Here is a 22,005-nt window from a genome sequence, read left to right as displayed (position 1 = left end):
GAGAACTTCTTTGTGACAAAGTTAAATATTTATAGGCCTCATTGTTTGGTTAAGTTAATTAACCTTGTAATGAATCTTTTCAAAATCCTATTTCTTGCTTCATCATTGAGAATCAATCAAAACTCATATGCACTAACTAATTTGATGATAAAATGCTTTCTAGAGGTGGATTTGTTAGATTGGTACAGTTTTACATGGTAATCATTATACATTCTTTATTATAAATAAATGAACAATGGGGAGGTTGATATGATCTGTTCTTTCTGAAGGGTGATAAAATTTGATGATGTCCAGTATGTTAAATGGGCGGGGTACCTGGGGAATGTGGGATTGGATAGTATGTGTTTGTGTAAAAATAATAGGAAGCACCTTTTGCTGCCGTATGTACATTTATAAATTATAAATGTAGGAGTAGGAATAGGAGTAGGAATTTGTAGAAAAAAATTAGTTGGCACCCCAGGATTGAAGTGCTGCACATATTTTTTTTTTGAATTCAAATATGACATAAGAATAGTAGGTGGAAAAAATGATTTGAATCTTTAACAGTAAATCAGGAATTTCAGTTACGTAACAATAGAGAGCCTGGCCTTCACCTCTTTTTTCCAAATTGAATATCCTTTTGGGGCTGCTTTTCTTGTACATGTGGAAATGCATGGGGGCTCTCAACCACTGAGTTGAGAGGGGAAAAGGAAGAGAAACTGACCATGATAGAAGTTAGCCCAACATACTTGTTGTGCTTAAATGGGTTGGGTAGCATTTTGGCTTATGTATATTATTGATTTTGCATGAAAGACATTTAGGGACAAATGCTATTAAGGACAAGGATTCTTAGCACTGGTGTGTCTCACTGGTGTTGTACCATTCCAGTAATAGCCTATTTGGATGTATGATCTGAATTTACCGAGGAATTGAAAAAGTGTAGAAACAAAATTATGCTACAAGAGGAAACCAAGAGGACATCATCAAAATAATAACCACGGTATTTTTAGTTTTGCTATTCATTGTTTGAAGGGACGTATTGGCTGGCAACCAGTTCGGCATGGTACTGTTATGTATTGTACTGAGCCAAGGTGTACTAGAACCAGGGGGAAGAAGAGGAATAGGGGGAAGGAGAGGAATAGGGCAGGAGAGTGAGAGGGAGAAAGGGGGAGAGAGGGGCATACCTTGTTGTCGTAGAACCCTAATCTTAGCCGGTGCTATCGTAGAGCTATCGTTGTTTCAGAGTCATCGTCGACGGCGAAGCATCGAGAGAGAGAGAGGCAAGGGTAGAGGAAGATTGGGAGAGTTCTACAGAAGGAGATAAGGAGAGGGGAATCAAGAGAGAGAGAGGGGGGAGAGAGGGAGAGGGATACAGGAAGAGGGAATTGATAGATTGGGAGAGAGGGAGAGAGGGGGATAGAGAGGAAGGGATGGAATCAAGAGATCGGGAGATTAGGAGAGAAGAAGAGAGGGGAATCGAGAGATTGGGAGATTAGAAGAGGGAGGGGGGAGAGCGGAATTGAGAGATCAGGAAAGAGGGAGAGAACTCGGAGAAGAATCAAAAGAGGGAGAGGGTTGAGGGCATGGTCTGCCGTACCGGTCCGTACCGGTCCGGCCTGGGATCGGTATCGGATCAGCGTGGAATCCGGTACCGGTGGTTTATTGTTGGAGAACCGGTACGGAACCGGTACGGGGCCGGTTCGGACCGGTACGGGGCCGGTTCGGACCGGTACGGGGCCGGTACGGGACCGGTACGGAGCCGGTTCGGACCGGTACGGGGCCGATTCGTACCGGTCCGGGCTGCCACCGGTACGCCGACCGGTACCGGTACAACGGACCTTGGTTGAGGATTTTTATTAAAAAAGGGTTTCCCAAACTAACCAGTTGAACTGTCCCGATAATTGTTCAATTTGGTTTGATACACCCCAAATCGCCTAGTTTGGGACAATTTGGTGTCACTGTTTTGCAATATAGATATATACACATATATGCGTGTTTTAATGGTAGCACTAGCATATCCTATTGCTTGGCATGAATTTTAAAATTCTTATGACAACTAATGAACCAAAAAACAGATCCAAGAGATAGTGAAAATATGTATTGCAATACTATAAATAAATCCTCTTCAAAAATAATCAAGGTTTTAGTGAAAACTTCAAACCATACTTGTTGTCACTTTGCGGTTCCTTTCCATCTTTCTAATACAATGAGCTAACCGATTGTTAATAGAATGTTCATCTATCATGGATTGAATAACAATTTATTATTGGACTAAGCGAAGCTCTAAAATATCTTAACTTTGAATATAATTTGGGTACAGAGAAAACGATAATTTTGCTCTTGGATCTATCTAAACAAATTTCCATCAATGGAGTGGTCATAAGTCCATGATCGTGATAAATATGTTCCTACTAGAGTTATCTTAGGAGCAATGAATGTATCAAAGTTCGCCGTCTCGGTATCGGACCCCATACTGGTATCATTCTACTACAGTGTTGGTATGTCTGATACAGGAGTTGGTTCAACATACTGAGTGTTTGTATGCCCCCTTATTATATACTGGTTAGCTACCGACACAGTACGGTCAGTACGCACCAGTGCCGACAAGTACGACAAACTTAGAATTTTCTTTCTTAGAATTTACTTGCTTTGATTGAACATTTCTTTACTTCTAAGAGAAATATAAGGAATCAAGATAATTTTATAGTTACTATTCATTGGTGGATCCATCAAACTTTTGCTAATGGGAGCAAATTTAAATATAATATTGAGGATTAATAGAAAATTAGAAAAAAACGGATGTGCCCAAGATGCTGAAATAAGATGCATTGACCCATTCCACAAGGACCCAAGAGTTCACAAATAGAGGACAAAAGGGGCAGCTAAACAGGTGTCTCATAGTCTCCTCAACATTGATCAATGGGAAAGGGAGAATATGCTGTTTTTCCACTTTTACCAAGGGAAAAAATGTTAGCGATCCCATTTATTAACCTTACAAATTTTTTGGGCTCTGCTCCTCGATGTTGGAAAGACCTTCTAAGACAACCTGCTGGTTCATTCGTTGATCTCTTTCTCCTTTAGTATTCCTAACCTTGTTCCAAACTCAAGGGTAACAAAGGGTCATTACTGGTGCAGCAGAATTTAAAGCAGAGCCAAGCTCCATTATCTAGTGGATTGGAGGTAGGATTGGGTTCATCTATGTCAAGAGTGGAAATAACAGAAAGCAGGTTAGATAAGGATGGGCTTGGAGAATGTATTGGGATTTGATTTGCTGTTTTGTTTCTGGAAATATAGCATTGAGCTTCACTCGTGAAACTTGTGAGAAAGAAAATCTGAACTATGGATTTGTGTTTCCCCAGGGACTCAAGCGTCTTGCATAGTTTTTTGAAACTCTAAAACTTTATCCAAACAGCTTTACGGATTATATTTCTGTGAGGATTAAGGTTTGTTTGGAAATGCCCCAGTGAAATAAAAGAACCATGGAAAACAAGATTATGTGAATAGGCGCTAAGAGAATGGTGCCTGACGCCCTTGTGACACCCACTTCACTTATGATCTGGGACATCCTAGTTGTCATGATTTGGACCAGTCGGACAGTCAGTTCAGTATTTAGGCTGCACATTACGAGCTGGGACTGCTAGTTATGGTGCACCGAAAATAGAGCTCTTATTTGCTGATTTTTCAGTTGTTGGTTCTGCCGTGGTGGGGAGCTCAGAAGGAAAAGAGAGAGAAGAAAGAGAGGAAGCGAAAGGAGAGAAAGGAGCGGTAGAAAGGAGAGGTGTCTAGATTCGGCCTCCGTTTGCTGAGCTCTAGCCTCCTTTGTGCCAAGATTGCCATGCATTTGGCAAGGCAATCAACCCTTCCTTTTTTCGCCACTTATTTGGCTGAAATTTAAAATAATAAAAGAAAACTTTGCTATTTTTTTTTTGTTTGGCACGAAATTTGTAAATATTAATTCATAGTTTATTGAAAACAATAAAGTTATGAAAGATTAAAGAAACTAAAACTTTCAAAGAACCTGCAAGATATGGCACCATGCTACCTTGTTTGAGAGGCTCAAAAAGCTTATTTTGGAGGCTGCAAAGGTCTTAAAAATCATTAAGATCAACAAAAACACTAAACAATTTAAAAATTAAAAAAAAAGAAAAAGGGGTTTGGAGGCGTCCCCATAAGTTATCAGGACACTAACTTGTCATAAGTTGGGACTGTAGCATCTTGATACTGTATTGACTTGGGACCCAACTAAAATAGGTGCTGGTACTGGGTTTTTTATCCTTGCTTTAAGATATTTTGACCTTTTTACTCTCTATATAGGCAGACACACATATACTAATTTCTCTAGAAAATATGCCCTAATATCTTTGCATGCTACCAATTTTCATACTTTAGATTCTTAAAAAATTTTAATTAAATTTTTAATTAAAAATATTTTTATTTAAAAGGTCCGAAAATGAAATTTTAATCAGGGCTGTTTTAGTGTGGGGTTGCTATATATACTTCTTTTAAATTATGCTAGGTGTTTTTATTGAGTAGTTTTTTTCATGGAATGCCGTACCGGCCCGTATGGGCCGGCACGTACCGGTCCGGTTCTAGACCGGTACCGGAACGACAAAAAAACCGGTATTTTTCGGTTTTTTATCCGAACCACCACGTACCGGCCGGTACGTACCGGACCGGACCGGTACGTACCGGACCGGACCGGTACCGTACCGGTCCGGCCGGCCACCGGTACGCCGACCAGTACCGGTACGGTGGACCTTGTTTTTTTTTTCATTTTCTCTAATTTTTTTATGCATGTTCTGGTGGCACTAAGCATGCTGAAATAAGTGCAAATGTTGCTAGGAAATGATAGAACTCCTCACATTTTTCCTGCACATAACATTTTTTGTTCTTAACTAGCATTTGTTTTATTTTTAATATTGCTTTTCTCAAAAAATTCATAGTTTAGGAAAAATGGTATGAATAATAAAATTGTTTGTGCCTAAAAAATTAGAACCATAACATATCCTGAAAGTATGCCAAAATACAAAATCTTGACACGATTCTTGCCTTCTTTATTTCTTGGTCATTTTTGGCATGGAAATCAAAAAAAGGAAGAGGGTGAAGATGTACCTTCTTTGGTGATTCTCCAAACTTGAAGGAGCCATAAATGGTCAAAAAAAATGAAGGAGCCCTCTGGTCACCTTCTCCTTGGCTTCTCTTCTCTCGTATGCATTTCAAGGCACAAATGAAGACAAATACTGTTTCCTGACCTTTTTCTCAAATTGCTACCACCCTTGCTGCTTGGGAACTGACAAATGCTAGTCGGGAGTGGTCTATACCGAGAGTGGAACAAACCAGTTCGGTACCAGTTCTCTTGTGCAACCAATGAAATAAGCACTTCTGTCTTAATTTCTCGACAGCTTGGGTCGATATGCCATGTATGATCCAGTTTGGGTCCGTATAGCTATTAGGGCTTGACAATGTGTCAAAAACTATTGTTGTCAATACAAATTTTCCATTATCACTAAACGTGACCTAATTGTGTATGGCAAATCTTATTGGAAGTGTATGGGATGTTCTCCTGGTTTTTGTTTGGTTCGCTGTTTTATAAATTTCTTTGATTTAGTAATGTTATAGAAACAACTGAACTTGGACCTTGAATTAGAGTCCTCATGTATCTAGCAACTAGTTCCATTCTCATCACTAAATCTTGCTATCTTTCATGTCGTAACACGGTTATTGTGTTCATAACTTCATATTCTTGTGATCATAAAGCTATAGTACCAAGGTTTGTATCATGTGGTATAAACAATGCTTAAAGCCTTAAACTACCATAATCTCCCCCCCCCCTCTCCCCCCTCCCCCTCCTCTTTTTCTTCTTAGAAAAAATTTCTTGTTAAGAACGTAGAAGCATCATTCATTCTTCTAGGGAAGCAAGATTGGTTAAAATCATTGTATAAGGTGTCTATTTCATGTATTTTTCTAAAATGTTTGGATATCCAAGAAAAATAATATGAAAACAAGCAGGATAAGGATGTGACTTTTGTATTTGATCTTGATTATATCATTGTGTTATGTTAGCAATTCAATAAGCTAAATGCACATTTAACTCAATGGTTGGTATGTCATAACAATTCTTGAGAAAATTTCTATTCTGTCTCTTTAAAATCATTTATTCTATTGTTCCCGCATCATGAAGACTGACGCATATACATTGAGGCATTTTTCATGGTTGTTTAGGCATTTGGTTAAGGGCGATATGACCCATATGGCCATATCCCTTATTAAGCAATGCTTGTCATGTGGTTGTTTTGGGTGTTGAGAACATAAATTTCTTTGTTTCTGGATGACTTCAGAATTTAGTTGTTAGAGAATTCTTCTTCCATACATGAGCCAAGTTACAAGCTTGTTCTGTCTGACAGGTAAACCTTCTCCGAAGTGGAGGTGACCTGACTGTGAAAACAAAGCTGCACTCTTTGAAAATCAAAGACGAACTTCAAGGTCGTCTTTCTAGTTTTCCACAATATTTGGCGTGTTCTGTGCTGAATGATAATCTTAAAGCTGATAGCTGCTGTACCTTCGATCTTGATGAAAATGAGTTGCAAAATTTTTTTCTGGAAGAAGATGATAGTTTCAAGGATGCATTGACAGATTTCATGTCTACTCCTGATCGAAGCTTTAATATGCAAAACCTTGATTGGACATGTAGCTCAATGACTAATCTCGATGCCTGTGAACGGTATGCTGGAGTCAATTACACTGATGTTGGAAACCATGACAAAGATCAGGTGAAAGGGAGGATCAGTGAGATATTCTACGAGGCACGAGACAACAGTGTTTCTGATTTTGTGGCTGTTACATTTTTGACCCGGAGTCCTGATTCACTTCTGTATGATGGCATTGATACACAGGTAATTAGTGTACTTTTGTAGTTTTATCCACTCAAAATTTCCTGCCCTAACAATGTGAATCATTTGAGAGCATGCTAGACAATCTGCTTTCCCACTCAATTGTACTGTGTTCCTGATACAATTTAAATTAATTTGTTACAGATGACCATCCGCATGTCAGCACTGGAATTTTTTTGCAACAGAGCAACTCTTGTTGCTTTGATCGAGTTTGGCTTGGATCTGAGCCTGATTAATTTAGGGGATAGTGGAAATGACATTGTTGCCCCAACAGCTGACTCCAATGACATGAAGGAAGAAAATGGTCGTGCTTTAGTTAAGGGCTTGTTAGGCCATGGAAAAGACCGTGTTGTTTTTAATTTGAAAATGGATGTGGACAGTGTCTGTGTGTTTCTTAACAAGGAAGATGGTTCTCAGCTTGCAATGTTTGTACAAGAAAGTTTTCTCTTGGATTTCAAGGTAATGACAAGCTGTAGGGTCAATATGCACATAATATGAATATAGATTCTCAAGAAAATAATTAGATAGACCATCTGATATATTGCTAATTTGATGTTCTAATACCTCTGTCACTGTTAACTTAGATACTTCAGTCTTTTCCATACTTTCCTGCACCACTAGCGAAAGATGATTGCAAGCAAATAAATATGTAAAAGTGCATCATATAGGAACAATGCTCTTCTCTTTTGTCAATACAATCTAAATATTTCTTTTCAATCTAGATATGAACCGCAAATTCCTTTTTCCTTTCTGCATCATCCTTTTCAGCTAAATCAGGAAAATCTATTGACTTAGTTTCAGATTTTAATTGATTTTCCTTTTACTACAATATTTTTGATATCTTCTCTTTTTTTTAAGAAAGGTCTGTATGCCATACAAACTGTTAATACTAAATATTATCACTTTCTAATGTATTAATGTCAAGAGTGTTCCGGTGTTGCTTTATTTCTGCAAGCACCTGTCATTATGTTGTGTAATCTTTTTCAATGCATCCAGGTTCACCCAAGTTCTATATCCATCAATGGTACATTAGGAAATATGCGACTCTGCGATATGTCCCTTGGACCAGATCATCGCTGGGGCTGGCTTTGTGATATACGCAACCAAGGGATTGAGTCTCTTGTCAAGGTATATTGTTTTTTCTGCATTCTCTATTTCAGCAGGTCATAACACATGAGACTACTGAAGCAATACTGCTACCATAATTTACTTGATAATTGAAAACAAATATTTTCCTAATTTGTTTTCAAAGCACCAGGTTATGAAAGTGCAAATCAAGGTCATGATTTATAAGATTTCCTACCAAACCACAAGCTAACAATTTCTAAGTGGCCTTAACCCATCTACACGAACAGGTTAAAAGGTCATGTTTATATATGTAATTCACAAACAAAGACCTCTTTCCAGAGCAAAGTTAACCATAAATCTTAGTGTATTTTTCAAATTATAATTTCCAAAATCATCTAAACTTTGTTAAATCTAGGCCGAATATTTAAATGACATGTTCATGTGTGTAGTTTGCAATCAAAATGATAATTTGTACTATATCTATTTGCTAAGAGAAATATCATGATTCCCATGCATAGATTTTTATAGTGCATTTTGACTGTCAGAAACCTTGAAGAAGGTATCTGCTCCATTAAATTAGGTTGTCGGAATAGAATAGGGGATTTGATCTGCTCTTTTCTGAGTAAAAGTAACACTAACAGATGTTGAAGCCAATCAACAATAACATTAACAACTCTGCTAGGTGTACTGGTCATTTAATTTAGCATTATACATGTTTTGATGATGTAAGCATTTTGATAGTTGAACTCCACCACATTTGAAGAAAATACTGATTCTCTATTAGGGAGTTTCAATCTTATTCCAACTGGTTCTTGCAGGTTTTCTTGAGCTTTAGAATCTGGACCATGGTCTGATAAACTGGCCCGTACTGACCGGTCCGGCCTGTAACCGGTACGCTGGAGCAGTGAAAATCGGTATGGGCTGAACCCAGCCGGAGCCGGGGAAGACGAAGAGGAGATAGAGAGAGAGCGAGGAAGAGAGGGAGGGAGGAGAGGCCTTCGTCGCCCGCGGAGGGCCGTGGGAGGCCGACGGAGGTCGGGAGGGTGGCGGAGCCTGCGGAGGCTGCGGAAAAAAAATTAGAAATTGTAAGTGAAGTCGGCAAATCGGTTGCCGACTTCACTTAAAAATTCTCAAATTAAAGAACTGCGGCCGCATCCTCAGCCTCCGCCGCGTCCCTGCGGGCTCTTCCTCCCCCTTGCGGGCTCCGCCGCCCCCTCCCCGGCCTCCGTTGCCCCCCGCGGCCCTTCGAGGGCGGCCTCTCCTCTCCTCCCCTTTCCCTCCCCAGCTCGCTCTCTTCTTTTTCGGCTCCGATGAGGAAGAGTGTTTCGGTTCAGTACCGGTTTAAACCAGTCCGAACCGGAATCGTGCCGGTCCACTAGGTAACCGATAGACCTATCGGTATCGGTACGGCGAATCTTGATCTGGACCATCTAGTATAATACAACTTAAAAGGTTTGGCATGTCGTTCCCGCTTTACTAAAAGAACCCATGTGAATGCTAGTAGTTTATCCGATGGAGCAAGGTACGTTATTTCGGTGTCGAGCCCCATAGGGGTGTCACTCTATCACTGTATTGGCACGATACGGTACAATACGGGGCCTGTTGGGTATACCGAGTGTCAGTATGCCCCCCTACAGTGTATCGGTGCCGAATTGTTTTGGTACAATACACCCCATACTGCCCGGTTCTGTATATCCCGTACCGCCCGATTTAGTATGGTACGGCAAATTTAGCTATAGAATATTTTGACTTTTCAATATAGTTCAGTATGGTACAACAAATCTAGCTATAGAATATTTTGACTTTCCAACATAGTTTAGTGGCTAAAAGGGGATAGTGAGACTGAGAGGGAAAATTTATTAGACATAACTATAAGATCGTTGGACTTAAAAAATTTAGTAACTACTTCATGATATGTCGTATCTAATAGTAAACTCATTATAGGCAAGCACTTTATCTATATGGTGTTTGACGAATGCACATAGGCGAGGTATGCCACATTGGCTTTCCTTATTTAATAGTTAGTTATTTATATTAGGCACTCCTAGATATCCAATTTGCATTAATTTAAGCTAACTTAGTTTTATAATAATGAATTTAAGTATCAATCATGTTTTGATATACCGAGGATCATTATCGTGTGAAACAAAGGTGGGTATGGCACACAACGTATTATGAATTTAAGTATCCCGAAACACCCCTGTTATGGCCCTTTTTGGCCTCCAAACTCTGATTTTGGCCTTTTTATTATATCTTATTGTCTAAATGTACGCTATTGCAAGAAATAAGGTGGGAATATCTAGTTAAGCTCCAATTAAACTTTTCTGTCAGATCATTGATGTGCTTAAATATCACATAACATCCCATGGCTTGCAACCTAAAATGCATTCAATAGTAGCACCTGCAATCCATAATATTGTAAATGGTCGCTGTTCAAATATGCTATCTTTTTGGAAGTTAATATTTTATTTTAAAACTAATTTACAAGAAAATTACTTTTTATAAAAGTTAACAGCTCGAAAGAAGTTATCCTGTTGAGGTTACTATTAGGCTTCTTTTTGACAACATGGTAAGATCATCTATAATGAACACCAATTGTTCATGCTATGGCGAATGGTGATTTTCATATTTACATAAATTTTGCTATGGGTTTTGTGGATCAATCCTTCAACCAAATTGTTAATTTTGATCTTGGATTCATGCTCTATGACATAAATCTGATGATCAACTCAGGTTTAATCTCAGTTTAATGGAGTTTTCTTGTAATTTCACTAACTAGTCACGAATTAATGATTGGATTATTGATTAAAATTTTCAAAATGGAAAAAAATGCTAACTAAAATGAATTTCTAGCTTGAAAATGGTTATACATTAATCAATCTAGTATGAGAATCTCTGTAGTAGCTTCCTTATAGCAACTCGTTCCCTCGCCTTCCTCTCATTTCCACCCTATAACCCACTTCACAAGCCCTACCTGGGCATACTGCTCTATTTGGGAGTCATACAAGGTCATTGGGGGTAAATCAACATAGATCTACTCCCAAATTGCTATTCACCTTCGGTTCGGGCAGACTAGGGATGTTTCAGTTGGTTTTTGTCTGAACTAAGCCTCCTTATATCGAGGAGGCCTCTTTGAGGTGTGCATCAAGCAGTACGAGCTGAACTACTCTACTTTTGAAACCTTAATAATTCAAATGCACTTTGAATTTTAGGCATTGGTATAGTTTTGTGACTTTTGTCTACCTTTAATTCATAGATGATGCTTCTGAATAAATATAAAATAGTATGTCTATATGTAAGTATCTATGTACCATGATTTATATTGGAGTACAGTAATATCTGATTATTCACAGGATGGTAAAACTTTTCTTCCTACTCATATTTTCCATTTTTCCCCTTTTAAATTTTAACTCTTCCATTTTTTCTTTTTTTCTTTTCCCCTTTCCTTTCTTGCAATGTTTATTCTTCGTTTTAATCCATTCTCTCCTCTCCCTCCTCTTCTATCTCCACCATGATTTGTGGTATTTGTACCAGGTACTGTAGTGTGGTACCTTGCTGGTTCTTTATGGCACGCCTGATACAGTATGGTTAGTTCCCGCACTGATACAGATTCTGGATTCTTTTCTCATGCCTAGCAATGGTGCTGCCCGAAATCATGTGGTATGGGTTGGTACAACGTGAAACTAGATGAAACTAGGGGTGGCGATGGGTCGGGTTGGGTTGGATTCAAATTGAGTCAAACTGAGTTCGGGTAAGAAAAACTCAACCGACATCTGACCAATTTATAAGGAGAGGCTGGAAAATGTAAACCCCTACCTAACCCATTTATTTTATATAAAACCATATCTACCCACCAAACCATTTAAGTTCACTCATTAATCATGTGTGCAACTAAAAAATAAATCAAAACATAATATTCAAAGATCACAAATAACAAAATTAAATTGAAATTCAAATGTATCATCATACAATAATCTTAGAAATTTAGGATATATGACAGTCATGAACTAATGAAGACTAAAACTAGCTAAATGACAATCTCATAAATCTCATTGGTCACATTGTCCATCACTTACCACATTTATTTTTTATAGTGCATAGAACCATGTGAATAGAAGTTAGAAACTATCATCTATGCTAGGTCTGGGAGCTAGTTGGTTCCGAACCAGATCACCCTAGTGTCCCATCGGGTTTGGGGCCTAAATCCAAACTTACCCATTTGTAACCAGGTTGATATTGGGTTGACCCAAGACTGACATGATAACCAAAACATCCCATCCAAACCCATTTATGTCAGGCGGGTTCGTGTGGGTTAGTTGTTCTGTGTTAGATTTTGCCATCTTAGATGGAACTTGAACATGGAGATAATTCGTTCCAGATGGTATAGGCTGGTTTGGCCCTTTCTCCATATCGAATCTTGGTATTATACCACCTTATCAGTACAATATGGTAATGCTTGGTACAGAAAGGTATGGGTTGGTGCAGCAAACCATGATTTCTTCCTCTCTTCCTCTCTATCTCTTTTGTTTGTCTTCCCCGTAGTGCTATCCCTCCTCTTTCGAAATCACCCTTTGCACTCCTCTCCTCCAACCGCCGCCTCCATCTACTCCCTTAGTCCTCTTCTTGTTCTGTTATTATCTTTTTACTTTCAAACCCCAAAACATAGAGTCCCCTAATGCAACTTATACTTCTCTCCTTCACCCACTTATGCTCATTCCTGTCATTGTCTTCTTGTTTCAATAATAAATATTTTCTGTGAACACTTGAAAAACTAAATAAAGTAATAAACCCTTAATACAAGTTAGATATTTATATTTCCTTTCTGTAAACCTAGTCTATAACACATTAACGCCTGCCTATCATAGATGGTCTCAAGTTGTCCTCTCCTCCCCACCTCACAGTGGTTTGCAATTTTTTTTTCCTTCGTTTTTTGGGATGATTGAAGCTTTCTTAAGGATTGAGCTACTCTCAGTTTTAGATGATTAAAATTCAAGGGGCCTAAAAGTACTTACAGATATAGATGATGCTTAATGAGATGGCATGGAACTAGAGTTACTCTGTCTCTTTTTTTTTTAGTATGTACTAGCTTCTTGTGATTATTTATATTCCCTCTAGGGTGAGTGAGTTTGTCTAAGAGAATGAGGGAATCACCTAACAACCTTCACTTATGCTGTACTTCTGCTTATTATTAAATACATCTTTTATCTAGGAAATTCTATTCCCAGCCATCTTGAATAATGAAGTCATAGTAGCTACACTGCCTCTGAGATTTGTCCTCAATAATGTGGCTTAAATGCACATTCATTGCATGCACTTCACTATTGCATTCACTTTACATAAAAGTTGTTTTCATTTGTTTAAACAAAAATGGTAGTATCGGAGACCATACCTATCCAGACACTTAGGAAGGGTTAGTGTCCCGGTAATTTGTTGGGTCCTTTTGTTTTCTTTTGTATCTTTATTGTTTAGAGGTTTTTAGAAGTTGTTTGTCAAGATTTGAAGTTTGGAGAAGCTTTTTCAACTGTGGGTTTGGTTTGTACTACATGTACCGATTTTAGTACCAATCAAGGTTCACCCTTGGTACCAGGCCTTATATTGGTACCATGTCAGTGTAATATTAGTATGCTCAGTACGAGTGTTAGTTCAGCATACCAAAACTAAATACGCCCACCATATTGAGTCTTGACTCAATATTGGTGTGGTATGGTTTACACCAAGGTCCGCCGTACCGGTACCGGTCGGCGTACCGGTGGCTGGCCGGACCGGTACGGTACCGATCCGGTCCGGTACGTACCGGCTGGTACCGGTCCCGTATTGGCCGGTACGCGGTGGTTTCAAAAACCACAGCGCGCGGCGCTGTGGTTCTAAAAAAAAAAAAATTCTACCGGTGCAAACCGGCCGGTTCGCACCGGTACGAGGCCGGTACCGGCCGGTACGGCATTCCATGGTTTACACAGTGCAAGTTAGTATGCACCAGTATGGCGAGCCTTGGTACTGGAGAAAGAAATAAATCTTAAGGCTCCATTCTTTCAGCATAAATTGTCATGGAAAAGTCGGTCAACTTTCTTATTGACCAGCTTACCCATGTTCTCATGCTCCAGTTAGAAAAGTGAGGTTGCTTTTTAATTTTCCATGGACAGCATTTACCCATGAAATAGGCGGAAACACTTACCCACTTGGGGGATGGGTAAGTGGTTTCCCATCAGCCGGGTAAAGTGGCCCATTTTTTGCTCCCATAATGCCCCTTCCTTCGCTAATACACTAGTTAACCCTAACCTCTGACCTTGCTAGCTATTGATGAATTCAAGCAGAATTTTTTTGACTGTTTTGTCATTCCCTTGTATCACCTAGGCACCTAAATTTTGTATGGGCTGAAAGCCTAGTTTGGTGTGACAAAATTGGGCTTCAATCAGAAAGAGGTAGTACATGATAAGTGTGCAAATTGGCCTAGAAGCATAAAGGGTATTATGGGAAAGATGGATAGATCTTAGCAACTTTTCCGGAAAATTGGAATGCAAAAGAGGATGGGTAACATATTCCAGAGCCACTTTCCAATGCATAAAAGAGCATGGGTAAATTATTTTCCCATCTAAGTGTTGCCTGAGTAACATTTCTTCACAAAAATGCTGATTTCCGAGTAAATATCATACTCCCCGAAGAACGGGCCCTAAAGAGATGCCATTTATCAATCATATCATGCACAAAAACATTATTGATTTAAATAAATAAGCAGGCCACTAAACAACCGTTTAAAGCAAGAAAGAAGAGAAAAGAACAAAAATCTTACTACAATATAGAATTCTGAGATCTAACAAATACTAAAATTCCACCGACATCTTATCTTGCAATCCTTGGTCAATTTATATAACCATTCTTAAGTTTTATTGAACTGCCACGTTATCTTTTTGTTCCCTTTGAGATGGACCCACCAAATCCTTTTTTTCTCTAATTTTATTTCTCTCTCTTTCCCATTTTCTTATCCACTACCTCTTTTTTTATTTTATTGATTCATTTCCTCAAAGATTTTAATAACATTCTCCATTACAGTGGATCTTATTAGAATCTTTATTAACCGTTATAACCACCGCTATTTGTCCCAATAGCTGGAATTTTTTTTTATTCAAATCATGATTGTAATAACAACTGTTGTAATGATATTATAGCGAAAAATAACGGATAGTAAAGGGAAAAAAAGATTTTTTATTTCCTTACTTTTCGCATGTTTTCAATAACAACATTATTTTGTTAAAACAAACATTATGGAAACAACGATCTTGGTTAGAACAGCCATTATTGCCCCAACCCATGTGATTTGGAATTTTTTGTTATTAAATAATGATTGTAATAACAGTTGTTTATAATGACAATATAATGAAAAAGAATGGACGATGACCAAAAAATAAAGGCCTTTCCAAAATTCATTATTGACCATTCTAATGTTATAGCAGCCAATCTTTTGCCCAACATGTGTGATCTGAAATTATTAATTATTAAAATAATGATTGTAATAATGGTCATTACAATGACAATGTAAGGAAACTTGTTGGCAGTTGCATCAATCTCTCGTCACATGGCATGCTAGCTAATAGTTAAGGAGAGCTTTTATTTTTCGTTCTTTCAATGAGGGGGTACCAAAATTTGGCCAAGTGGTATTACCCATCGAAATTGTTGCATTCTGAAAATATTACCCAAAAACTTTTAAAAATGAAGCTTCTAATTTACTACAATATTAGAATGAAGAACTAAAGCCACTCAATAGGCTAACTAATAGAAGCAGATATCTTAGCATGTGCATAGCACATGCTAGATTTACTAGAACAAAAAGTACGAGCATCCCAACCAAGATTCATCGAACCAGTATCAAGACATGTTCCAGTCGGCGACTAGCATGGTACCGTGCCTGTACCATTTGAACTTCAAACATGACCATATGGTAGGGGTCCATATCGCATCGTTCGAACGTTATGGTACAGTATGGTATGAATGATATGGTATGGTACATTGCAGTATGGTATGGTATGGTAGGAACGTTGATCCCAGTAGAATACTGGGATGCTGGACCATCCCGAGTCTTGGGACATACCAGCTAGGACGACCCGGTCTAGAGAACAGAGAGATCTGTGAACTTGCCCTTTTTCAAGGACCTAGCCTCTCTAGCTTGATTTGTGATAATGGTGATGGACTGTCTTAATCCCTTGATCTTTTTGTCATTTAAGAATAATTTCGTACATATTTAAGCTATTACTGGATTATGAAATACATCGTAACTATGAGTCAAAATTAAGCATTTTGTGAAAATATGCATTAGTTATCTTAGATATAGTGCATAATTATCTAATAATGCTCCTATTTGTTTTTTTTTAATTTTATAATATTTAATTGAATGTAATATTTAATTCAAGAATTAATTTAAACATAAAGACTTCTTTAGATAGGTAAAATGCATATAAGATTTAGACTAAGTAAACATGTTTTTGTTAGATAGATCCCAGTTATAACTTTGAGCCTAGACTCGAGTGGAACTCGAGCATGCCTAAATCATGCCTAACTAACAAACGATTTGGTGGCGCGTGCAACTCACTGGTGCAAACAAGCTACCATTTTTTTGACAAATAACTATTTAATATTTTTAAATTTATTTTTAATTAAAATCAATGTAGAAAGAATTAGATTTCAAATATTTTAGGATTGTAGATAAGCCTTACTTGACAGCATATTTGAAAATCAACCTCAATGAACTCCATTTTCTTGGGCTATTTTCGAATTTACATGGAAAAAGTTTTGGTGTTTAAATTGAAACCCCTAATTTGTTCAATTTTGATCCTAAATTCATGTTCTAGTGCATATCACGATCTTTATACACCATGAAATCATGCTAAAACATACTCCCTAGTTCTTGAAGTTCACCTTCATTTAGGGTTAATTTTAAAAATAAAATAAAATAGGGGGTGGGAAGCCATTACTAGCTAGACACATACTTTAGTCTCTTTAGCAATTTTCGCAGCTACTAACGTACAGACATTCATCTTGAGAACTCCACACTCCCTCTCCTTATTTTTCTTACCTTTATATGTTGGAGAAGAAGAAAACAAATGTTTTAAGGAGTGTGCTGCTCTGTAGCAGATGGTACCAAGAACATTGGGCTCAATGTTCGTGGTCATGGCTAGTTTGCCATGATCGAGACATTTAGAGCCAAAGTTCACCATATTGGTCGGTATTACTGTATCGGGTGTATTGTGCCATGCCTATATGTTGTCTCATACTGTATCGACACTTAGTACGCATCACTGTCTTGTACCGTACCACGTACTGACATTATAATAAGATGGTATCGGTACAGGGTCCGCTATCGAGATGGCGAACCTTGTTCAGAGCCTTGTTGTATTGGTTCCTTGCTAATAATAGAGTCCTTGGTTATGACAAATGGCTTGAGAGTTTCACAACTTTGTTAAGTTATTCCTATCCTTGTATTAATACTTTATCAATTGATAATGTTACCATTTGCAATAGCTAGAATTAATAGTTATAAGGGAAATTATCATTTTTCTAGCTAGCAAGTCATTTACATTAAAATTGTTTCATAAATAATTGTAGAAATGTTTTCCTTAACTTGTTATTTTCTTAATTGTTTCTTGTAATGGTATTGTTCTAGTTATTTATTTATTTATAATTTTTATGTTTCTTACTAAATATTACTTGATGTTCAATTAAGCACCACTTATGCAATATGCCAATCCTTTGCTACTTTTTAAAACATCGATGGTTGTTGCACTATTGTTCACCAAGTTGTGTCATTTAAACTTCGCAATCAGTTTCCTTTAATGGCTGTAGGTCCTCATATTGACTCTCCATGATACTTGTTGATAAAATTTTATGGAAATGTATGAAACATGGTAGTTTGATGGTCCCTTGAGCGTGGCATCCAAACATAAAGAATTACATTTATGAACTAAATAAAAGGAACTCTTGGCTACTATCTGATTGAAGATCGAAGGAGAACAGTTAATGTATAGCCAAGCATGTAGTTACACATGAATTGCTAAACATAGATTATAAGTAGTGGTGGAAACAAGCTGACATGGGCAAGCTGAGGTTTGTTCATGCTCGTTTTGATATTCATATGGCTTAGGTTGAGTTTGGCTCAAGCTCGAGTCCAAGGTACGCCATCTCGGTACCGACCCCGTATCGGTGCCACCGTCGGTATGCCTGATACAGGGGCTAGTTTGGTATACCGAGTGTTGATATACCCTCTACTATATGCCGGTACCGAACCGGTACGGTACAATTTCGTACATCCTATACTGCCTTATTCGGTATGGTATGGCGTAATATGCTTGAGTCAGCATGAGAAACCTCAGCTCTAGCTTGACTTGTAATTAGTCAAGCCAGCTCAAGCTCGACTTGCTTAAGCTCAAGTTAAATCGAGCTAAGTGGTGGAATTGGAGGAGTTGAAGGATGAGGGCTTGTTGTTATCAAGGTCAGAGGCAAAGCATTTCTCGCAGGGATGCAGTTAACGTCCTTGATGGCCTTCTAGTCAGAGTTAGCATCAAAGCCAGGACCTTTGAGGTTGCCATAGCTGATGGTGTTGTGGAGGACAAGGACAGTGAGTTGGTGACGAAGCCACAGAGGATGGTGATCTTAAGGTTGCTGGTCTTCTGAATCTGCTGTCGGCGAGGTTTGGCATCAAAGTGAGTGGTTAGGAAGCTGCCACGTCCCTGGCCTAACAATTTGTGGCTTAGGTTTTCGAGGCCACTTCCATTCCTCATCTTCACTTTGAATCTGTAGTGTCACCACATGCAGTGAGGGATGTGGGTTTCGACTACAGCCACCCTAGGTGCAACAGGATAAAGGGAAACAAGGTCAGTCACCTTTCTTTACTTTCATAGAAACAGAGAAAAGAGGGATCAAGATCAACAATGCATGTGGCGGACTCTTGTAGATACTTGTAGATTATTGAATATAGTATATAGATGAGTTAGCTTGCGAGCTAAAAACATGCAAACAGAGCCCAGCTTGAGCTTGTCTTGTTTAAATCCTGAGAGCTTGAAAAATTGGCTTGAGCTCCGCTTGTTTACTAAACGACCGAGCCGAGCTCAAGCTGAATTCCGAGCTGGCTTAAGAGCAGCTCGTTCATTTACCAGCCCTAGTTATAAGATGTATAAAAAGCACTGAGCAATAGAAAAGGCAGAAGTTGAAGAAATGCTGCAAATAATTGTTGCGAAACAAAGAAAGCTGGATGATGAAAACCCTTAGCAATCCTTTGAAAATTGGAAAAATAATGCTCAAAAAATTCCAGACAAAGGGAAAATTTCCTTAAAAGGGTTGAAGGAAATGAAATAGTAAAGAAAATGTGGATTCTGACTTTTATAGGGGAAAAATCAAATATATTTTTAGTTATTGCTATTATATGCTAAATTGGGTCAGATTTGATACCTCTCCTTCATTAGCATTCTATTTTTGTGAGTTTATAGAAATGCAAATCTTCAGTGTCAGCTTCACATACATCCATCGTACTATTCATTGAAACAAGATTGGTACATGTTGATAGTAAACTCCACTTGTAATTCTTTTGAACTAGATGTATGTCTACTTTTTTTTAATTTTACTTTTTCCCCATGCATACTAATATAATCTTTGTTTTCACTTTGATCTAGTTCACCTTTCAGTCATACAGTGCTGATGATGATGATTATCAAGGGTACGATTATAGCCTGAGCGGAAGACTTTCTGCAGTCCGCATTGTATTTCTTTATAGATTTGTTCAGGAGGTAAGTTTCAGCTCCAACCATTAAGAGCTGCCTTTCCTTAATAGTATCTTTTTGTTATTTTGATCAAATCTTGGAAAATGCACAACATAGCATCTATTTTTTATTTCACTAAATTTATTTCTAGTCTATATTGATGTTCCATTTCAATATGAATTTTTCAGTTGACTTCATATTTTATGGAGCTCGCCTCTCCACACACTCAGGAGGTAATTAAGTTTGTTGACAAAGTCGGGGGCTTTGAATGGCTGATACAGAAATATGAGATAGATGGTGCCACAGCTGTAAAATTGGACCTATCATTGGACACTCCGATTATTATCGTTCCGAAGAATTCAATGAGTGAAGAGTATGTGTCTTTAACTTATTACTCTACCTACTTTTTTGGTTGAGCTGTGTTAGTAGATCTGCTTATCTGAACACTACATGCACATATTAGAATTGCTGTTACATACATTGTGAATTTGCACAGCAGAGTCTCCTATGTAAAGAAACATGTTTTGAGTTATTTCATATAGAAATTAGTATATGGAACATGATGATTTAACTTCCATAGGGACTTTGGAAATTAGCTAAGCTGCCGTAAAATGTCTTACTTTTTTCTTCTATTTTTCTGACTAGTTGCTATTTAGTGTTTTTTGGTAACTTCGTTATTTGATTATGGTTTAATAACTTATGATTTATTATTCCCATGATAATTTCTTTCTATTCTGGTGCTTTTAAATCTCTTTGAAGTTATTGTAGATTCTTGTTATTTTGATTTTTTTTCTTCTGTCAAAATGCTCATTCTGCTAATCATTAATGATGAAGTTCTTGATGTGCCAGCAGAATTGTTGCAGAACTTAAATGACTTCCATGATGATATGCAATTGTGTAATATGTCACTCTGCTTAAACAGGTTAACTTAGTAGAATTTATAGGTCATGTAGCCCCAGATGGCTTATTTTGGAATGGGAACTTAAACCCTTCCAATTTGGATTTTATAGGTTGGTGCTTCTCCAGTAACACTTACTTGTACCTCTCCTCACCTTGAATATTATTATTTAAGATATCAGCTTTTTGTTGATTGAGGTTTCAGTTTAAGAGACTCAGTTGATTTCCCTATTATATATTATAAACTGTTGTTTCTTCTCTAACTTTTGGGAGTTAAGGACAATGGTTTTCAGTTCTTTGAGATAAGGAGTTAAAGAAGTGGGTAGTTAGAAAACAAGGGAGGCAAGTTTGAAAGGTTGAACATGAATGACTTGCTGCACTTTGAATGTGATCCGTGTGTGGCACCTTTCCTTTGGTTGAGAGATGATTAATTGGTTGGTCACACTGAACAAGAGAGTATTATTATAGAGCAGAAGCTTTGGTTACCTACAAGTTACATCACATGTTGTTCCATTATCAAGGTTGTACATGTGAAATGTTCAAAATGCTATCACTATGTGGTCTATGACAATACAATTCAACTTTGACTGAACCTTCCACCTATGGTTGATCAAACTATGCTGAACCGGCCAATTCAAGGCATACCGAATCGGACTGATCAGTTATTGACATGGTTCAACTCTTTAATTCAGTATATAAGACTCACTCGCTGCTTCATTTCACCTTTCATTTTGAAACCCTATCTTGAAGCTCTTTGTCCCTAGCCAGTTCGATGAGGACGCCGTACGATGATGACAACGACGACAACAGCCTAGTAAATCTCTTTCTCCCCCTTGACAATGACAGCGAGGCTGTTGGAGCCCTCTCTCTCCCCTCCCCTCCGTCTCCCTCTCCCTCTCTCTCGCTCCCTCCCTCCTTTCCTTTCTCTGCCCCCATCCCCCGTTGACGACAACGAGGGTTGTTCAAGACCTCTCTCTCCCTTCCTCCTTCCCTCCCTCCCTCTCCCTCCACCTCTCTTTTGTCCTCTCTTCTCCCTTTTCCCATCCCTCTCTGGTTCTCGCTGCCTCGATACATCCTAGAACGGATACCGTACTAACCCGTACCACACCGACCCGGTCGCCGGCCGATACAACCTTTGGTATCAGTTTGGCAAACCTTGCTTCCACCTATAAATAAATAACCTTTATACACAACCTATAAAGTAGTACAAACCAAAGTGAGTAATAGAGGGGTTAGTGATTTCAAGATAATGGAATTTGGGGTTGAGTTGGATCAAGCTACTAGGTTGGGTAGGTTTTCTAATTGTTAACCCTTTTTTAGACCCAAGTTACTCTATGGGTCAGGATTTTTGCATATGCCCCAGCTGACCCATGTGCGCAAACAGGTCATATTTCAGAGCAAACCTAGTCTTTGGGTCTTAAACAAGAGGA

At 38.2% G+C, this 22,005-nt stretch overlaps 1 protein-coding gene across 5 annotated transcripts in view; it reads left to right on the top strand.

Moving 5' to 3' along the window:
- The window catches only part of LOC103722332 (calcium-dependent lipid-binding family protein), a 151,061-nt gene that overhangs the window by 58,662 nt on the left and 70,394 nt on the right, over window positions 1–22,005 (top strand). For all 5 annotated transcript variants that reach the window (XM_088709929.2, XM_088709928.2, XM_088709930.2 and 2 more), the window contains 5 exons: window positions 6,384–6,872; window positions 7,014–7,328; window positions 7,866–7,997; window positions 19,592–19,705; window positions 19,867–20,051. In XM_088709929.2, the coding sequence (XP_088566055.2) occupies window positions 6,384–6,872; window positions 7,014–7,328; window positions 7,866–7,997; window positions 19,592–19,705; window positions 19,867–20,051 (1,235 nt within the window). The remainder of the gene's footprint in view (window positions 1–6,383; window positions 6,873–7,013; window positions 7,329–7,865; window positions 7,998–19,591; window positions 19,706–19,866; window positions 20,052–22,005) is intronic.

The sequence above is a fragment of the Phoenix dactylifera genome, chromosome 13 (genome assembly GCF_051530095.1).
Source record: "Phoenix dactylifera cultivar Ajwa chromosome 13, Ajwa_hap1_PhDact_Kaust_v1.1, whole genome shotgun sequence".
In the NCBI taxonomy this organism is placed as follows: domain Eukaryota; kingdom Viridiplantae; phylum Streptophyta; class Magnoliopsida; order Arecales; family Arecaceae; genus Phoenix; species Phoenix dactylifera.
The sequence above is the reverse complement of the archived record's forward strand: the minus strand, read 5'-3'. Positions and strand labels throughout refer to the sequence as shown.